This window comes from Abramis brama, assembly GCF_963993115.1.
Source record: "Abramis brama genome assembly, chromosome: 21".
In the NCBI taxonomy this organism is placed as follows: Eukaryota; Metazoa; Chordata; class Actinopteri; order Cypriniformes; family Leuciscidae; genus Abramis; species Abramis brama.
Genome location: NC_139983.1, coordinates 8438969 through 8460527, shown reverse-complemented (window position 1 = coordinate 8460527; position 21559 = coordinate 8438969). Strand labels below are relative to the sequence as shown.

General features: G+C 40.8%; 1 protein-coding gene across 1 annotated transcript in view; it reads right to left on the bottom strand.

Moving 5' to 3' along the window:
• Positions 1-705: 705 nt before the first annotated feature.
• The window catches only part of LOC311072542 (kelch-like protein 29), a 180258-nt gene continuing 159404 nt past the window's right edge, over positions 706-21559 (bottom strand). The window contains exons 13-14 of the mRNA XM_084097626.1: positions 10434-10578; positions 706-3580 (exon numbers count right to left, since the gene is read on the bottom strand). Of these exons, the coding sequence (XP_083953752.1) occupies positions 3397-3580; positions 10434-10578 (329 nt within the window). The 3' untranslated portion in view covers positions 706-3396. The remainder of the gene's footprint in view (positions 3581-10433; positions 10579-21559) is intronic.

The window sequence follows — 21559 nt, the reverse complement described above, 5'->3', positions numbered from 1 at the left end:
AGCTAAAATAGCATAGTTGCTTCAGCAATTGCATTTTTATGTCACATTAGCTTTTGTTAACACTATCGGGTAGGTTTACGGTTTAGTCTAGGTGTACTTTATTTTAAAAAGCGATGGAGCATTAACTTTTTAAGCGCCACTTACTGGACATTTCAATTCAGAACTGCGGTGATACGTACAAAACCAACGTAATAAAACATTGTCAGATTCACAAACATTTAGCCCAACTCACTGGGGACGAAACGTGCACAACGCAATGTATTATCATTTTGCAGAAATGTTGCCACAGGTTTGTTTTTGGGCTGGGATGGAATCTGACCCACACACCCCACAATTTTTAAAGTCAACATCAAAAACCACTGGCAACCCATTTTACCTCCATGATGTGACACTTTACATACTGAAACATAATGAGAAAAATATATATAGGACTTGATTTCTTCCTTCAGGAACTGACGGGATGGTGAATAATTGAGCCAGGTGGTTGGAAGGGAGTACTTGCAGAGAATATATCTTGCATTATGTTTATTTATGTTTACTTTCCCTGTTGCCATTTGTTTTTTATTGTTTTAAGCATAAACCTTCCTAAATTAAGTTGGATTTTTGCTTAAAACAGGATAAAACAACTTTCCAATGGGGGAAGGAAAGTAAACTTAATTCAAGAAGATACAGTAAATTCTCTGAAAACAAGTTTTTTTTTTTTTTACTTGTGAAATTTTGCTTTTCAAGTTCCTTTAAGCTGCGTTCACGCTACAAGCGACAAAGCGACACGATACCACTCATTTCAATGGAGAGCGGGTGATTTCCGGCGACACGAGTGACAGTGACTGTTGGCGACTGGCTGGGGCGTGTCCAGCGACGCGTCAAAGTTGAGATATGTTCAACTTTATGCAAATGAAGAGCGATTTTCAGGAGCGACAACCGATAGGAGTGAAGTCAGTGGAGCACGCATGATCCGTCACTCTTCAGTGCCGAGTCCGACCGAGGCAAGAAGAATGAGAAACTCATTTTAGCCATCAGAAACTTACCTATAATGTATGATATGTCTCCGTGTACATACGGTGGTATTCGCTCTGTTGACTCCATAGACAGTATATAAACTGGACACAGCGACCCCATTGGATTCAACGGAGACAAGTGAAGTCAATTAGAAGCTTTCACTTCCTGCGGGTCGAGCGTACTGCGCAGACTCAAACTGAGCTTGACGACATAGATGTGACGTGAGCAACCCGTCTGTCTTCTAGTAGCTGTGCCAAGAGAAATCTGAATCATTCCCTTCCGAAACTTGCAGAGACGGAGAGTGTGAGTAGGAGGTGTCCATGAGCTAGGAGCAGGAGAAACTTTTAGCAGGAGAAACTATTCTGACTAATTATTTTGTCATTTTGCCTCCATATCCCCCCGATTGCCCGCGAGCTTCTCCTCCTGTCCATACGGTAATTTCCGACTCCGACTCCGAGCCTGAAGGGTTTCGTGAACTCAGATAGACAGGCATTTGCCCGTTTGCTGCAGTTAAATAGCCGCGATTACAAAGAGCACTCGCTGTTTCTTGTTCATCTAATATTATGCATTTTATGTACTGATTCCATTTATATTTAGACTTTTCCTTCCAAAATGTTTGTTTGTAGCGGCAAGAAAACGGATTTATTCTACAACATGGAGTAACATCCGTGAATGTCACTCACAAACATTACTAGGCAACCAGTAGTGGGAACGCCCACGAGCGACCTCACCGCCAACCACTGGCGACCTGCAGCAGCAAAGTTGCTTCTAGTGTGAACGCAGCTTTAGATGTTAAATGTTTATTTTGAAAAACAAGATAAAGTAGTGATTAAAAAAATGAATTATTGCAGTATAGTGACGTCAGCCAAAAAGTAAAGTAGTGTCAGAGGTCGTTTCAAGTTATTCCTTTTTGATGAAAGATTACAAGACATTTCTCATTATAATAATGTGCCCTGGTGAATCATTCACTATAAAAATAAATCAATCTTGGTTTCATATTGACTTTAAATCCATTCCACAGATTCCACAGAAAAAAGAACAGATTCTCTCCAGGCCTGGTTATAATTGACCCCTCGCCAGCCCTACCTAAGCAACTGTTGCTGTGTACCATATAATCAGACAAGCTTTTGTTCCATTCTAATGCAATTGATTGAATGGTTTTAAATTAATTTTCAAATCATTAAATAAACCTTGAGTTATAAATTAAACTCTCATTCCCAAATCAACATGTAGGACGTCAGAAGAAAAAAAACTTGCCCAAATAACCTTAAGTTTGAATTTTGCATTTTTTAACTACATATCTAAAAAAATCTTAAAACAAGATAAATCTTCTTAAGAAGAATATAGGTAAATACTGTATACTGTACGTGTTCTGTCTTACTTCTTTACTTCTGTTTGCAATGCACTGACAGATTTAGCTTCTTTAGTAAATGTATCTGTAAATGTATCTGGTATAAACCATCCAGATTTTGAATTATTTTAACTGGAAAGCAAGTCAAAATACTAATCAAGAATAATGTTTTTTTTGTTTCTTACTTAAATGTCATCTCATACATTGATTTGATAGCGGTTCTGTTCACTTATACTAATGTGATCAGCTGTAATTGCTTTTCTCTTTTCAGTGATTGTAAGAAGAATTTGGCCGTCGCTGTTCACAGTCTCACAGTTTTTAATCACTTTACTGTGTAATTTATCAGTTTCGATCAAAAACGGCAGATGAAAGATCCTCTGCAATGTCACACTTCATTCCAGCCCACAAAAGAAAAATATCGAATCCATTTTTACCACTTTATGAGCTCCTTTTACTAACAATTGCACCATTCTTGTCAAATTTGTCTGAGTGAGCAACAGTAACAAAGGCAGGCAGAGCTTAGCAAACGGTCAAATGAGGTTTTAGTGCACTTTTAGAGAAGCACTTTGTCCCTTTGCTCCCCTACGTAATTAAAAAGTGCTTGTGAATTGGATATGATGAAATAGTGATACGACTGAGTGAACCATTACACGGATTACTGAAACCAGACGGTGTCATTTTACAGTATTGCTGTAAGAAAAATTAAAAGAACATTATGCAAACATTAAAATGGTAGCAATGCAAAAAATGCTTCAGAAATCTGTAAACGGAGATAAAAAGGAATTATGTAGAAGGGAAAAAAGGTTCAGTCCCAATGGCCACAGAGCATTAAGGCTACAGCCACGAAACACATCAACGACAGCTCTGTCAGGTGCGCTATATTACACGAAGGCATGTTTGCACCCGGCAGAGAAGATTAGCTTCTACATTCCGAGTGGGTGTCAGAAAGTGAGCGAGGCTTCTGTATCAGCACATAATCCTGGGCGTGTGGAAAGTGGGTGTCCGGTGTGCTAGAGGCGGTGGAGTTGTGTTCGCCTGTGTCAGCATCAACCGCTCTGAATGTACTTCTTAATAACCACGCAGCCGTGTCTAAAGAGTGGGCAGGGCAGGCTCTGCTGCAGAGTCCACACATTGGCACAGGGGTCGAAGGCCTCCATGGTTCCCAGAGCCGGGCCCTCGCTGCTCACAATGCCACCGGTCGCGTAGATCTTCCCATCCAGGACCACCGCACTGGAAAATAAGTTATTTGAGAACTGGTTCAGTTTCTCTTTCTTTCTTTGTAAAAATTGATTTTCACTTTGACAAACAAACAGAAAAAAACAAAAAGAACAAAAAGAAAAAGAACCACATAGAACCTGACTGGAGGAAAAACAATAATTAATTAATTATTTAATAATAATAACAATAATAATAATAATAATAATAATAATAATAATAAGGTTTTCAGAACTTCGTGTTTGAACTCCTCATAATATTTTTCAAACGGTACATAAAAAAAATATATAACAGTAATATGAAATATAACAAGAAAAATAACACTAATAATTAAATAAAGGAAAAAAAAAAAAGGAAAAAAACTAATAACAAACTAGACAACCCTGAGCCTAACAATAAACTGAAACAAAAAATTTAACAAAACAATTTTCACTCAGAAATTGCTCATAAATTACACAAGTACACTTTAGACTACAGAGTAGTCTGGGTAGACTGCAATTTGTAAATAAAACAAAGATTATTGGTGTATGTTTTCCAAGAAAATACTTTTTAGTCTCTCTACTTGAAAATTACACATTTAACTCGTATGTTTATGTCATGTAACCAATAACAACTGTGAACATGTGAATGTGTTGATAAATTTTTCTAAATATTAACTTACAATCTCAAGGGGATTTAAAAAAATTAATAATTTAGGTTAAAGGGGTTCGTCTGCCACAAAAACACATTTGTGTACACTTTAAAGCAGAGCACACAACCAATTGTCAAAACCAAGGGGGTGTTAATCTTAATCAAGTTAATCTTAATGCAAATTCTTGTTTCTTTGTTCAGTTTTAGATGTGGACAGAAGAAAGTGCTAAAATACTCTGGCAGTGTTTGAGTTGTGAATTGGCACCAGAACCGTTTAATTCTCTCAGATTCTTGACCCTAGTTATTTGAGAAAAAAAAATCTGGATTTCTTACCACATACATAAGCATAATGATAAAGATTATGTTCCCATTTGCCATCTTGTATAAAGGCTTTGCATTGTCAAACTGTTGGATGAGATGAATCATCTACCTACTAATCTTCTCTTGGGCCGTATTCATTTCAAGCCCTTGACAGGTTTCAAAATGTTAATGCGGAAACTCATGCGAGTGTGACTGTAACTGACGTGTCGTTTCTGGAAAACATATTTGTATCGCAAATACACAGCAGAAGCGTAAAAGGTGTCTGTGTGTGCTTTGGGGGGACGTGATGCACTAGCGATTGTTCTGAGGCTCGTTCGTGCTTTATCTGCTGCTGAGATAATTACTGCCTCTGCTGCGAATACCAATCAGCAGTGAAAGCAAATCGGGCCCAAAGCCCAACCCTGGGGGACACCGAATAAAGTCTTAGGAGCAAACAGGGCAGGCTTTTGTGTAAACTGGAACACATCACTTTAACAATGTGCTTTTCTCAGCTTGATCCATCTGCACTTACTTGATGATGGTTGTTAATGCTCATTTTCTTCATTAACATTAGCAGTTATGTGGTGAGAATAGCATTTTTTGAAATATTTGAAAGCAACTGCAACAATTACATGAATATGTTGCTAAATGAATAACGTCAAAAACCATAAAAACAACTGTCAAAGCACTTAAACCTAAAGACAAATGCATTTTAGACAGCTGGAGTAAGGTACTGTGAAAAAGGATAATCCACGGTTAGCTGGGCATTAAATGATTTTAAGCATTTTGAATGTGTAGCGCATTAAAATAGTTAAATTCAGTAGCAGTTAATTTATTAATAAAAGTCGCAGGGCAGTGTTGTCAAGTTTCTGTGCTCCTGTTTATTGTGTGCAGCGTGTGACAGCGAGTGACAGCGGGTTTGTGAGTTTGCTGAACATTTGTTTTAAAATTGTTTAATTTAAAATGCTTTGTTCCCTTTTGGGATCACGCTTAGGGAGCCTGTCATCTTCGAGTATTGTTAAAACGAGCCAATGTACATTGGCGTGCGTGAATTGCATCAAGAAGAGTGCTGTTGTTTACAATGAGCAAGTGTGTCTGTGTTCTTCTAGGAAGACTCACCCAGTGCTGGTGGTTCTACAGCGCGAGTGCAGCGGATATCGCAAGCTTTGAGCTCTCAACTGCTGTTTTAACAGCATCAAATTTCTGTGTTTGTTGACGGCTGGTTAGAGGGCAGAAAAGTGAGTGCTTCACTGTTTCAGTTCACTGTTCAGTGTTGCCGCGGTCATTCCCCTGTATGCTCCGGCACTGGTGATGGGTCCCATTTCCTGAAAGAGCAACACGGGTGCGTTTGCGTCTTTTTCAAGATGTCAATCCACCCATGCGTTTCTGGATGCAATCGTTCCCTGTCCCCCCAAATGGACGGTTACAATAGTTGTATCACGAGTTTGTAAAAAATATCTATATACACAACACGTTGAAGCAGCTTTTGTGGATAGTTTATGTTCTCATTGCAAGAATATGACTATCGCGGTGTTGACATCAAGACTCGCCATCATGCGTGAAGGTGAATTTCCCATTACCAAGCAGCGCTATGGCGCCGTGTGGGATGGGTGATCAGAGGATCATAGTGAGGCTTCCCTGCCCAGTAACTAATACCTGTGGGCCCCTCACTCCTCTATCACATCGCAGCCGGTGGAGCCCCCCGTTGAGCGTGCTGGTCCTTCTGTCGTTTCATTCGGGGCCCCTCCAGAGGACAGGATGCCGATTGCAGCATTGGAGGGGTGAGCTGATCTCTGGAAATGATGACTCGGCTGCATTATCTTCCTCTGGGAGTGCAACGTTGCCCGAGGCAGATCCACAAACATCAGCTCTGCTGAAACGGGCCGCCCGAGGCTGTCAGGCTCAAGTGGAATCCTTCACGGTGTCCCAAACAGTCTCGGTTGGATGATCGGTATCTCGGGACGGGCTGCGCTGGTTCTCAGCTCGCCGCCCCAGTGCCTTTCTTTCCCGAAGTGCATGGAGAGCTTACCAGGTCGTGGACGGCACCTTTCTCTGCCAGGAACTGCCCGAATAGCTTTTCCCCCCTCACTACCCTTGACAGAGGAGCGGTGAAGGGTTGCGAGGCTATCCCTCCAGTGGAACGGTCTGTCGTGACACAGGTGTACCTGTGTCCGGCGGCCACTGCCTTTTGGACGGGGGATCCTCGTCTCCCCCCAAGGCCTGTGAGTTCCCGTCCTTTCTGAAGGGCAGAGCTTACAAAACCTGTGGGCAAGCCGCCTCCTCTTGCATGCCATGACGCTGCTACAGGTCTATCAGGCCAGGGCACTCATGGACATGCACGAGGCTAGCCCAGACCGTGTGCTCATAAGTGAGCTCAGCACCACATCTGACCTCGCCCTCCGGGGCACGAGTGTCGTGGCGTGCGTAATCGGTCTGGCGATGTCCACCTTAGCGGTCCAGGAGCGCCATTGTTGGCTCAGCCTGGTTGATATGGCGGATACGGACAAGGTTCGGTTCCTGGTCTCCGACACGGTGGAGAGCTGCGCCAAACAGTTCTCTGCCGCCCAAGCGCAGATGGAGGCCATCCGGCACATCCTGCCCTATCCTGGTCCCCCTGCGTCGGTCCATTGAAGCACTAGATGGTGCTCCCAACCGATCCAGCCGGTTCCTCTGTGCCAGCAGACTCGGCTAAGACGATGTAGTTTGCCCGGCGCCCACCCATGTTCAGCGCTATTTGTTACACTTTGAGAGTGTTTCCGAATGTGCGTCTGTCGTGCGCGGTCATCGCATTCCTACTGGTGAAGGATGCGATTGAGCCGTCCCTCCAGCCGATATGAAGCCCGGTGTGGCGAGCAGGACGAGGCCGAGGGCCGTGAGAGAGCGGCATGAGGCCGGTGGCGTGATTACTCTGATGAGCGACACCTGCGAGACGCACCGGTCTCGAATCTCTCACGGAGGAGCGGAAGCATAAAGGAGGAGCGACGACAGTGAAGAGCGAGAGAGGACAGGCCTGATTTTATGTTGTGTTTTGTTTCGTTTCTGTTTTGTGTGGCCAGCAGTCGTCCGTGAGGGGCTGCTGGCCTTTACTTTCATTTTGTATTTGGTTTATTTTTGTCATTAAAATATATTGAATGTTCGCCGGTTCCCGCCTCCTTCTTCCCATAACTGTTGAACCTCGTTACATTGGTGCCGAAACCCGGGAGGAAGGAGGAACGCGCTGTCAAAGAGCCCTCGCCGCTGTGGGGAATCCGCGGTGCCATCGAGCATGGTGAGCAGAGTCCGTCGCCATGGACGCTCGAGGCGGTGCGCTGGAGTGAGTTGCCGGGGGGACGGTCGAGCTCGCTGCTGGCCGCCTGGGTGCTGGAGGGACGGCTGCCGTCCGTGAGGGAGAGGAGGAGTCGCCGCCGTTCGCCGTGGGCCGGAGCCTGCTGTCGTCCGCCATGATGGGGAGGAGCAGGGAACGGGGGATTCCTGCCGTCTGCCTGTATCCGGAGGAGCCGTCGCCGTCCAACAGGCGGCGGAGGAGTCTCGTGCCGTCCACCGAGGGCTATCCAGCGCCACCGCCAGGCACCGCGGAGAAGATCGCCCAGCTGGTGTAGGGCCAGATGGCAGCGCGTTGTGGGAACCGGACTAATAATTATTATTATTTTTTTTAAATTTTTTCCTCTCTCCCATCTCTCGTCTCTGTCGCTCCTCATGCTTCCGTCTCCTTTTCTCTCGCCTCGTCTGTCCATACCCCCAGGTACCGCAGCCGCCGTGTTCGGTCTCCCCGGAGGAGGGGGAGGGGGGGGAGTAGAGCGCAGTCTCGTGGGTACCCCCCGGCCTGCGAGGGGCGATGGGGGTATGTGGCGAGCAGGACGAGGCCGAGGGCCGTGAGAGAGCGGCGTGATTACTCTGATGAGCGACACCTGCGAGACGCACCGGTCTCGAATCTCTCACGGAGGAGCGGAAGCATAAAGGAGGAGCGACGACAGTGAAGAGCGAGAGAGGACAGGCCTGATTTTATGTTGTGTTTTGTTTCGTTTCTGTTTTGTGTGGCCAGCAGTCGTCCGTGAGGGGCTGCTGGCCTTTACTTTCATTTTGTATTTGGTTTATTTTTGTCATTAAAATATATTGAATGTTCGCCGGTTCCCGCCTCCTTCTTCCCATAACTGTTGAACCTCGTTACACCCGGCTTCTTAAAGTTTTCCGTACGTCATTGTACTCAAATAGTGGCGAGTTACGACCATATTGGATCTGTGTCTTGATTTGGGGCCTTTTTTAAGCTTCTGTTCAAGTTACAAACACAGAAACGCATTCCCAATGCTCCGTCCCCAAGATTCGTCTGCAGTGTTCAACCTGAAGGATGCATACTTCAGATCTCTACCCTTCCGCAACACAGGCCATGCCTGAGCTCTTGCGTTGAGCTCTTGCATTGAAAATAGCCTATGTGTCGAGCCGGTTGCTTTCCGTGGGCTCCCTTCATAGGAAGTCAGCTTCACTGTTAGTCCAGTTTGTAGTGTCGGCTTGCTGCGCCATTCCCCTCCTATGGACTGGATACATGCGCCATTGCTCCAGTTGAGTTCCCCTTAGCTACTGAGCTACAGTCTCTCTTTGGAGGAACTCACTACCCTGTTGAGTTCCTCCACACCCCCTCGGCGTTGGATGTGGTGGAGCGTCCGATGCTAGGCCTTCTACTTGTATGCACTGGTGGAACTTGTGCTAGGCTGGGTCCATATGTTGCGATCCCTACGTCGATTCCATATGTGTATTCTTCCACGGTACGGCTCCCTCCGGCGAGCCCGTGTCTTCCCTTGGCAGAATCTGTTCTGCCGTAACGGACCGGTTGCGTCTCCCCCCTCCCCCCTGACTACGTCAAACGTGAGCGACTGAAAGGGAACGTCTCGGTTATGTATGTAACCCTCGTTCCCTGAAGGAGGGAACGGAGACGTAGTCCTGTCGCTACTATTGCTGGACCACCGCTGACTCTGGGCTCCGCTCGGCTCCTCAGCGAAAAAACAACTGGTGCGTGCATCCACTCCGTATTTATGTACATTGGCTCGTTTTAACAATACTCGAAGATGTCAGGCTCCCTAAGTGTGATCCCAATCAGTCGACACGTCGACTACGTCTCCGTTCCCTCCTTCAGGGAATGAGGGTTACATACGTAACCGAGACGTTCAACACTGAACTGACTTCAGCTGAATAATGACACTATTCTCTTTTTTATAGAGGTTCTTTACAGCAGAATTAAATTCTGTTTGTTTTTAACAGAAATTCAATTCTGACAGAATTTAAATTCTGACAGAAATTTGACAGAATTAAATCCTGTCGCCGGAGGGAGCGTTCATTGATCATTGTTTTCCTGTTTGCTACTGTATAGCTGCTTTGAAACAGTTTGTATTGTATAAAGTACTATATAATAAAGGTGACTTGACTTGTAATTTTTGCTAGTATATACATTTCAAAATGACAGATAAATGTATTGTCTTACTAGAAAATTTGCAGAACAAAAAATCAGTAGTTGACTTGACTATTTTATTGGCTGTATGTGGCATTTTGCATTTAGAGAACGAACTAATTCAAAATGACAAAACAAAGCAGTACATTTTTAAGACAATAGTTGAGAGACCCTAATCTGAATGCAGTGAATTTTTATGTTTTCTTAATTTCTTTTTGAACATGCAAAAGTTCAATACTTAAGTAGTATTAAGTACGAAGAAGTAAGAAGTATAAAAAATAGTAATAATGACGCACCACTGACCAGGGCAGACTTGTGCAGTAAACCTCTATTCAGCTGTATTCAAAGAACCATGAATGCACAAGAATGTTTGTAAGTAGCCATGACTATCTATCTTTTCTTACAGCTGAAAAACTCTCAATCAAGTTTTCTCCAAGGACAGATGATGGTCTGCAGCTTAATTTTCAGACTCATTTGTGGTTAACATGCTGGTTTTACCTGCAGAACTGCCTGGAGTGGTTCATGTTGGGTCCTGCTTTGATGTTCCCTTTCTCAGGGTCGTAGATGGTGGTGGCTCTGGCGTATGCTCCTCCCAGGATGAAGATATATCCATTCAGAGTCACAGCCGGGGCGTATTTGTTATCTGAACAATGGCAAAATAAAACAGAAGTCACCACTAACCCATTTTAAGTCCATAAGGTCAGGAACATCCAGCATGCAAATATGCAAACGTGAATTAAAGATCATGACGATTTTTTTCCCTCTGGAATAATGTGCACTGATGAATCATTCACAATAAGACCAGAAACACATATTAAAGTAAATAAGGTTAAATAATTGTATGTTGCTTCACAAGAATCTCTTGTAAATGCATCATACCTCAAATCAACTTATAAACAAGATTACAAAGCACATTTTAGAACAGAGATAAGCAATTTTTATGGGTTTATTAAGTTTCATTCATTGAGAAAGGCACCTGAATAGATTATTAATTTCAACAATATACAAGTATAAGAGTAACAGCTGGGGTCATTCTGTCAACTGTCTAATTGTAAATCAATAGCCCTGTTCAAGCACAATTATGTTGGCATGAATGCGGTTAACTTCTTTGATTTAAGTAATCAAACAAGAGAAAACACAAATAATTGATGAGTGGCAAATAATTGAATTGAATTCACATTCAACCCAGCAGCTGTGACATCAACCTCAGCCGCTGAAGAGAGACGCGAGAACATTGAGCTAATTAAATCTTGGGCCTTTCAGATTTGGAGTGAGACCTCCCGGGAAGAAAAGATATTACGGATAATGTAAAAAAAACAGAGAAAGGTGGAGGGAAGGTTAACAAATAGAAAATCAGAAATAGAAACGTGCATGCAGATCCATGAGCAATACTGAAAACTAAACAAGAGAAATATTTGATCTCACTTAATCTATCAAAGCTAAGCAATGCCCTAAGTACAAGACAAATACGAGGAGATTACCACAGTCCAAGGGTAAATCTCACAAAAACCTCTTTACATTTATATATATATATATATATATATATATATATATATATATATATATATATATAAATGTAAAGAATTTCGATTTATTTATTGCATACAAATGTGAGTGATGGAATCTAAAATAAAAATCCAGAAAATCACATTGTATGATTTTTAAGTAATTAATTTGCATTTTATTGCATGACATAAGTATTTGATACATCAGAAAAGCAGAACTTAATATTTGGTACAGAAACCTTTGTTTGCAATTACAGAGATCATACGTTTCCTGTAGTTCTCGACCAGGTTTGCACACACTGCAGCAGGGATTTTGGCCCACTCCTCCATACAGACCTTCTCCAGATCCTTCAGGTTTCGGGGCTGTCGCTGGGCAACATGGACTTTCAGCTCCCTCCAAAGATTTTCTATTGGGTTCATGTGTGGAGACTGGCTAGGCCACTCCAGGACCTTGATATGCTTCTTACGGAGCCACTCCTTAGTTGCCCTGGCTGTGTGTTTTGGTTCGTTGTCATGCTGGAAGACCCAGCCATGACCCATCTTCAATGCTCTTACTGAGGGAAGGAGGTTGTTGGCCAAGAGCTTGCGATACATGGCCCCATCCATCCTCCCCTCAATATGGTGCAGTCGTACTGTCCCCTTTGCAGAAAAGCATCCCCAAAGAATGATGTTTCCACCTCCATGCTTCACGGTTGGGATGGTGTTCTTGGGGTTGTACTCATCCTTCTTCTTCCTCCAAACACGGCGAGTGGAGTTTAGACCAAAAAGCTCTATTTTTGTCTCATCAGACGCAGACCACATGACCTTCTCCCATTCCTCCTCTGGATCATCCAGATGGTCATTGGCAAACTTCAGACGGGCCTGGACATGCGCTGGCTTGAGCAGGGGGACCTTGCGTGCGCTGCAGAATTTTAATCCATGACGGCGTAGTGTGTTACTAATGGTCATTGACCAGGTCCTGCCGTGTAGTTCTGGGCTGATCCCTCACATGTTGCCCCAGACCGAGGGACATTGACCGTCATCTTGAACTTCTTCCATTTTCTAATAATTGCGCCAACAGTTGTTGCCTTCTCACCAAGCTGCTTGCCTATTGTCCTGTAGCCCATCCCAGCCTTGTGCAGGTCTACAATTTTATCCCTGATATCCTTACACAGCTCTCTGGTCTTGGCCATTGTGGAGAGGTTGGAGTCTGTTTGATTGAGTGTGTGGACTAGGGATAGGCATTTTTCTAAAATATTGTATTCGAATATTTGGGCTCATAAAAAGCGAATATTCAAATATTCGTTTATTTAAATTACGTTTAAGGAGAAAGCCGTTATTCTTTAAGTTAAGGTTTTGTTTTTTTTTGTCACCATTTCTGAACAAGCTTACAATTAGGCAATATACATATCAAGCTTACTATATATCTTAAGGTTTTCTTTTAGGTGAAAACATTAAACAATATGTGTAAACATAAAATATAAAGAACAAAAGCATTTGAGCTCAAGCAGCACGAAGGGGAAAAAAACGCTAATAAAGCAGACTGTGCAGTTATCGTACAGATCGTATGCACTCGAGTCAGCATATGGTTATCGTGTTTATATTGTTTCACGTTCATGTTGAGAAAAACAATAATATCCACTTGCTCGAGTGAGAAAACGTGCTGCGCTGACAGACGTTGCAGAGACACAAAGATAACGGTTTGCTAAGCGAAGTTTCTAAAAGCACTATGAGTTTTCTGTTCTTAAACCTGTCTCCCTTAACGAAACTTAAAGGAGGTATATGTCTCAAAATCATTTTGCTATCAGAAGATATCATCTCTGATCACTCGCGCTACAGCTGAGTTTATCTGCAGTCGTTAATGCAGTGATGGACAGCTGTTTCCTCGGTCGACTGCTGTTTGGATTTCATGTGATTTCTCATTGTGGCGGTGATAATAATTACACATCGAATATTCGAAAATTCGAATATTCGTGCACATCCCTAGTGTGGACAGGTGTCTTTTATACAGGTAACGAGTTCAAACAGGTGCAGTTAATACAGGTATTGAGTGGAGAACAGGAGGGCTTCTTAAAGAAAAACGAACAGGTCTGTGAGAGCCGGAATTCTTACTGGTTGGTAGGTGATCAAATACTTATGTCATGCAATAAAATGCTAATTAATTATTTAAAAATCATACAATGTGATTTTCTGGATTTTTGTTTTAGATTCCGTCTCTCACAGTTGAAGTGTACCTATGATAAAAATTACAGACCTCTACATGCTTTGTAAGTAGGAAAACCTGCAAAACCGGCAGTGTATCAAATACTTGTTCTCCCCACTGTATATATATATATATATATATATATATATATATATATATATATATATATATATATATGTATATATACACCCCTGTCAGCTGAGAACAGGGAACTGAGGCTACAATTCACACTGCCTCACCAAGATTGGACAATAGAATACTGGAGAAGCGCTGGCTGGTCTGATGAGTCAGATGGTAGGGTTAAAATTTGGTGTAAACATGAAAGCATGGATCCATCCTCCCTTGTATTACTAGTTCAGGCTACTGTTGGTGTAATAGTGTGGAGGATATTTTCTTGGCCAATTGGGCCCCTTAGTACCAATTGAGCAACGTTTAAACGCCACAGCCTACCTGAGTATGACCCCAGTGGACCCATCTTCTGATGGCTACTTTCAGCAGGATAACGTGCCATGTCCCAAAGCTCATGTCATCTCAAACTGGTTTCTTGAACATGACAATGAGTTGACTATACTCAAATGACACAGTCACCAGATCTCAATCCAATTGGATGTGGTGGAACAGGAGATTTGCATGTGCAGCTGACAAATCTGCAGCAAAATCTGATGCTATTATGTCAATATGGACCAAAATCTCTGAGAAATGTTTCTAGCACCTTGCTAAATCTATGCCATGAAGAATTAAGGCAGTTCTGAAGGCAAAAGGGGACCCAACCCGGTATTAGCAAGGTGCACCGAATAAAGTGGCCAGCAGTTAACTTTTAAACTTGGTTAAATGTGACCAAGAGATGTTTTCATGAAATTCACCCTACTAAGTACCCTGGTAATCCAGAGTTCTCACGAGAGCACAAGTTGAATTTGCTCCGCGAGTTACTCTGGTGTCGAGTAATGGAGCTCATTAAATAAGCCCCTCGATCTGAGCTGCACCAATCACATCGGGTTATCTGATATAGGCGTGCCAGAGGCGAGCTAAACAGATGACGACAGCTCTGTGACGTCGAAGTCATTAGTAAACATTGCAAGATGGCTATGGATGAACACCAGTTGTTTGAAACGGCTTTGGCCGCTACAATGAACGAGTTAGACTTGGCTTTTTCTCTAAAAGAGGAACAGAAGACGGCGCTCAAATCGTTCCTTTGCAAGAAGGACATTTTTGCTGTTTTGCCGACCGGATACGGTAAGAGTATAATCTACCAGTTAGTTTCTGGTAGTTAGTTTCTAAGTTTCTCAAGTTCTGAATCTTTTCAGTGTTTCTTGATTTAATCTCCTTTTGGCATCCAGCTCTCCGCCTGACCGCACATATTTGAGAATGGTTTTCAGCACCCCCCCCAAAACTGTGTGTGCATGAGTGTTCAACTCTCGTCTGCTGTTTCCTGCTGGGCATTGAAGTAATAAATGGGGCTCTTGAAAGAATATCTCAAAACAAACAGCGGCAGTCCTTTTACAGTTAAACAAAGTTTCATACTTCCATAAATGTGGATAAAACACCAAAGATCTTCATCCTAATGCGTGTCATGGCCACGGGCGGCTCTTCGCCATGGTTGGAATATTTACATGTTAAACACAATACACAATATAGTGCAGAGTGACCGTGTCCCACTGCATTTTCTGGCCTGTCAAACACAATAAGCATGCCAGCGGGGGGAAGGTGTTGTCATTCACAGATGGTGTCGGTGACAATGCCGTTCCCTGCCGTTAAGACGGAGAGATGAAAAACTGCAAATGGGAAGATTAGGCAGATCACTGACTGTCAACTGAGAGACGATACTCTTACTGCCGACTGACCAAATCACTGATATGAAGCGTCTCCATGGCAGATCTTACAGTTTTTCAGTGTTCACTGAGTAAAACTGGACCAAAACAAGTGTTACAAAACAAGTGTTACAAATTTGCAAGTGCAATAAGACAAAATTCACTATTCAAGATCTTTTGCATTGTTTTATTTAACTCTTTCCCTGCCAGAGTTTTTTTTAAGAAGTTGCCAGGCACCGCCAGCATTTTTGATAATTTTCACAAAATTTGCATGGCCCTCAAAATATTTCGCTGTATGTTTTTGTCAAAGACTACATCAAGATCGGATTCAGAAAGATGATCAAAACATAGATGGAGTAGATCGAGTCCATCAACACCCCCAAAAGTTTCACAGTCCTATAGCTTGTCCTGGGTCGACATTTCATTCGGTAACATTAGAGAGTTTTGATTTATATGCTTAATGTTTAATGTTAATAATCACGTTATTTTACATATGCATCTTGCTAACATATAATATTGCTTGTTTCTGCTTTTTCACCTGTGTTTTTGATCAGGAGATACAGTACTCTTTCAGAAGATGTGTAATAGCACCCCCTACCGCACAACAGTGAAAGCTGCAGGATGCTATTTTCTTCTAAATTTGCTGTACAGCAGAAACAAACTTTGTTGCATTATTTTCCTGTTATCACTGTAAAGCTGCTTTGAAACAATGTATATTGTAAAAAGCGCTATATAAATAAAGGTGACTTGACTTGACAACAGTGAAAGCCAGAAATTTCCATCAATGGCTGGGAAAGAGTTAATCTTTTCTTACAGTGCATGGGAATTGTATTAATCATTGTGTATTTAATCTTAAGTTTTTAAGGCACAATTTTAATTAAAATGTCTATTTTTATAAATATCTATATACACTATAACTGTATTCACGCATATATTCAATACATTTACACTACCATTCAATAAAATGCAAAAAAAAAATCTTGTTTTTATCAATGTTGAAAACAGTTGTGCTGCTTAATATTTTTGTTAAAGGATTCTTTGGTGAATAGAAAGTTCAAAAGAACAGTATTTATTTGCAATAGAAATCTTTTGTAGCATTACAAAAGTCACTTTTAATCAATTAATTAAAGGGGTCATATGATGCTTTTTAATGTTTTCCTTTTCCTTTAGTGTGTAATGAATCTGTTTATGCATGTAAACGATCTGCAAAGTTACAAAGCTCAGTCTTCCACAAATAGATGTATTCTATCTAACAGAGAACACAGATCCAGTCCTCAAACGCCTACGTCACAATGTGAAATATTAGCGGCCGAAGGCATACGCAAAGAAAAAAGACGAGGCTTCAGTGAATTTTAGTTTTGTTGTCATGTTGCGGAGACACTGTGTTTGGATGTGAAAGCAAAATCGCTTTGTTTGGCCTTCCGAAAACGGACGAAATTAGGAATCAATTTCAATTGCTGTTCTTGAGCAGTGCAAAACCGAAAGGTTGCTTGTGCACAATGCATTTTACAGAGGACAGTTTCCTGACCCTGCGAGATTACAACACCAGCTTTATACATAGACTACTTATGGCGTTACATTTCCAACAAATGCTTGACGTGCTTGGCCAATCACAATTCACTGGATCTGCTGGCCAATCAGAACAGTTTTTCGGAAGGAGGAGCTTTGTAGAAATCAAAGCATTTCAGACAGACTGGGAATAGAGGAGCTGCAATACATATTTTGTATGTTTATACAAACATACAACCCCCCCCCCCCCCCCCCCACCCCCACAAAAATAACTTTTAAAATAGCATCACATGGCCCCTTTCATTTTTTGCTGAATAGAAGTATTAACTAAAAAAAAAAATCTTACTGATTCCAGACTTTTGGTGAAATGTAGCAGACACTTTATAATACCTACGGGGTTAAAAGTCTTGGTCAAGGGTACAACTGCGATCAGTCTTAATTGGGTTTGAACCAGCAAACCTTTTGCTACCTGCCCACATCTTCTAATCTAGGCTTTCCTGTCCTATGCTGCAATTACTAGGCCATTTTAATATGCTACATAGTGGTTTTAGTTGCTTTATTACTGTTGACCGTTTCCATGGCTTTATCGATTGAGGAGGAAGCCAAATAACAAGACAATGAAGACTGAGGAGCTTTGTATTTGAGCCTTTGCTGGTTCTTACACAAACACGGCTGCAATAAACATATGATCCCTGGGCCACTATGTCCATAGTGATATAAAAATCAATAAGAGCCTCACAGTCCATGGCAACATCAAAATCAATAAGCGCCCAGGCTGAGATGACGTTACTGACCGAAACCCTCAACAGTTCATTATCCGCTGGTGCAAGAATACCTGCAACACTTGACATCTACACCGACCTTTCCAGATCACTCAAGCCCTTCACAATAATCAAAATATCATGTTCCTTCTCACATGCAGCTGGCCTTTCGAGACCGGCTCTCGACGAGAGATGATGTCAGTTGCCGTCTCTGAACTTTAAGTCACCTGCTCTAAACGCTCTTTGGCTACATGAACGTACATGTTTGACCCAGTGGGTCACAAAAGTGTTTTTAAAGTCGCATGTGTGCGAGTGAATGTTTGCTGTCGGCTGCAGAGTTGAATGTCAGAAGCATTCATATCTCCCTTTCGCTGATACAAACGCCATAACCGAACTCTAATTTCAATATCTGAACCTTTTGAAGGAGTCTCAAGTGACATGTCAGACAGCAAAATGTTATTCACGTTCCACTGATCTGGTTCCATGCAAAAAAGGAATAGCTGACTCTCCAAAAATCACAACTCTATCATTATTTACTGATAGAGTAAAACTGATAGAGTTCTGAACCTGTATGCTGTTTTTTCTTTTGTGGAACTAAAAAGGAAAATCATACAGAAGCTATGAACAGCAACCCGTATGATGCCTTTCCAGCTCAGAAAAGAACATAAAATATATATATATATATAAAAAGCACCATAAAAGTAGTCCGTATGCTTTATAAAATCACTGAGAGCTACAACAGGGAAAATTATCAGCAAATTATTACTTTTTGTTTGTGTCTATGCTATTTTCATAGTAGAAACAAGATAAAAAAAACACAATAATGCAGTGCACAAAAGAACTATATAAGACAAAAATCAATATAACTACATATATAAAAAAGGAAAAAAATCTATATAAGATTTTTTAAGATTAGTTTTTAATAAAAATGCAATAACTAAACCTAGGCAAACTTTATTAAAACATTTTTAAATGTGTAATGGAATAAATAAAAAATTTTTTAAAAGACTATGTCATAAAATATATGTTCTAAATAACAACTTAATTTGGTCCGTTCCTCACACACAGCACGATATGACATAAGACTTGCAATATAGTGCAGGAGTTGCATTGAAGAACTTCTAAATTAACCTTGTGAAACATTATACCGGACTAGATAATTACATTGCTAAACAGAATTTATCTGCATGCTTTTACCTCACACAAAGCAGGGAATCTGCAGAGTTTATAACTTCAATTTGAGACTTCATAAAAACTGCACAAATACAATACTGTATGCTCATGCAGAACAAATCCATACAATCTCAAAATAAATCATGCATCTCAGATTCTTTGACTTTAAATAAACAGGCACATATTCAACAAAGTTATATCAGTAACTGCAAATTTAAAATACAATATGAACATATGTAAAATGTATTTACTCTTATTTTGAAAGGTCTTTGATTTTCCACTCCCAGCTGCTAGTTTAAAATATGAGGGAGATAAAATATGGACTCCTATAACCATCTATTAAAATTAGGGCTGGGAAAAGATTAATCGCGATTAATCGCATCCAAAATAAAAGTTTGTGTCTACATGATATATGTGTGTGTGCTGTATATAATTATTTTGTATATATAAATACACACACGTATGCATGTATATATTTAAGAAATATTTGCATGTATATTTATATATAATTTATATTATATAAAAATTTAAATATTTTATATATAAATAACAAATATTTCTTAAATAAATACATGCAAGTGTGTGTATTTATATATACAAAATAATTATACACAGCACACAAACGTATATCATGTAGACACAAACTTTTATTTTGGATGTGATTAATCGCGATTAATCTTTTCCCAGTCCTAATTAAAATAGAAACAAAAAGTTTTATAATGAAATTTAAGACCTTATTAAATTTAAAATGATTTAAAATGATAGGCTAATTAAGACTAACTATGACTTTTCATGCTAAAACTGAATTTTAAGGACTTGCAGGGACCCGTTCACATCTAAAAATGGACCAAGATGCTCCTCAAGATGAATTCTAGAGAAAAAGCATAACACATGACTAAAAATACGAGCAGTCCATAAGTGTGATCTTTTCATCAGTCGTCTGCCAGGTGCCAGATCAGCCAATAATGAGGAAAGAGTATAATGGTCAGGAAACTGTTGAAGACATGCATGCCACAAGAAACTAGTTATAAGCTCAAGTTTTCATTATCAGAGCGCTTTATGTTAGCAGAGACAATATACAGTAAATCTCCGTTCTCACTGACAATCTCATTAAAAACATACAACTTCTGGTCAATTTGTTGCTGCAAAACGCTGCCGCCGTCAAAGGACTTGCCGGGTTGCATTGCTTTAAAAGAACACACGTGCTCATTAGCTGGACAAAACATACACTTTTCGAAATTTCAAACTAATACAAGCAGACACAAGTTGTACATGCATGACTAGAAAATAAACACCTACAATTCGCATTAAAGGGGCCTTGATTATTCATTAACTATCTGATGCATGTGGCAAGAAAAATCGAGCACTAGCTTTACAAATCTATAGGTAAACTTGCTGATACTGCAGTTTGCAGATACACAAATAATGTGTTTAAAGAACAACAAATTACTGTGCCATTTTACTAGTAAAATTTACATATTGAATGATTTTCTTTTTTTTTTATCTAAACAAGCTCAAAATACACTGGGACTTTTATTTTGAAATGTCTGCACTATACCACTTCCAGCTGCTCATTCTAACATATGAGGGAGATAAAATATGCACTCTTATAACTATCAACAACATATTACAATAGAAACACCATACAATAAACATAATTCATCAACAGCAGATCAATAAGCAATCACTTAGCATAAATTCATGGACTGCAAACTGCTCTGAAATGGCGACAATGTAGAACTTGCAGGGACCCGTTCACATCTAAAAATGGATCAAGATGCTCCTCAAGATGAATTCTAGAGAAAAAGCATAACACATGACTAAAAATACGAGCAGTCCATAAGAGTGATCCTTTCATCAGTCGTCTGCCAAGTGCCAGATCAGACAATAATGAGGAAAGAGGATAATGGTCAAGAAACTGTTGAAGACATGCGTGCCACAAGAAACTAGTTATAAGCTCAAGTTTTCATTATCAGAGCGCTTAATGTTAGCAGAGACAACATACAGTAAAGCTCCGTGTATTTAACAGATAATCCGTGTATCTAGAATACTGTCTAACACTTGATGGCTGCTCTGTCAAGTCTTCGTTGTCGGTTAGGAACCTGGGTGTGCTCTTTGATACCAATCTTTCATTTGAAAGTCACGTGTCTAGTATCTGTAAAACTGCATTTTTCCACCTTAAAAATATATCTAAATTACGTCATATGCTCTCATTGACAAATGCAGAACAATTAGTCCATGCGTTCATGACATCAAGGCTAGATTATTGTAATGCTATTATGGGTGGTTGCCCTGCATGCTTAATAAACAAATTACAGCTGGTCCAAAACGCATCAGCTCGAGTTCTTACCAGAACCAGGAAGTATGACCATATTAGCCCTGTTCTGTCAACACTGCACTGGCTCCCTATTAAACATTGTATAAATTTTAAAATATTGCTGATTACTTACAAAGCACTAAATGGTTTAGCTCCGCAGTACTTGAGCGAGCTCTTAACACATTATAGTCCTTCACGTCTATTGCGATCTCAAAATTCCGGGCCAGTTGATAATACCTAGAATATCAAAATCAACTGCTGGCGGTAGATCCTTTTCCAATTTAGCACCAAAACTCTGGAACAGTCTTCCTAACATTGTCTGGGAAGCAGACACACTCTGTCAGTTCAAAGCTAGACTTAAAAATACAT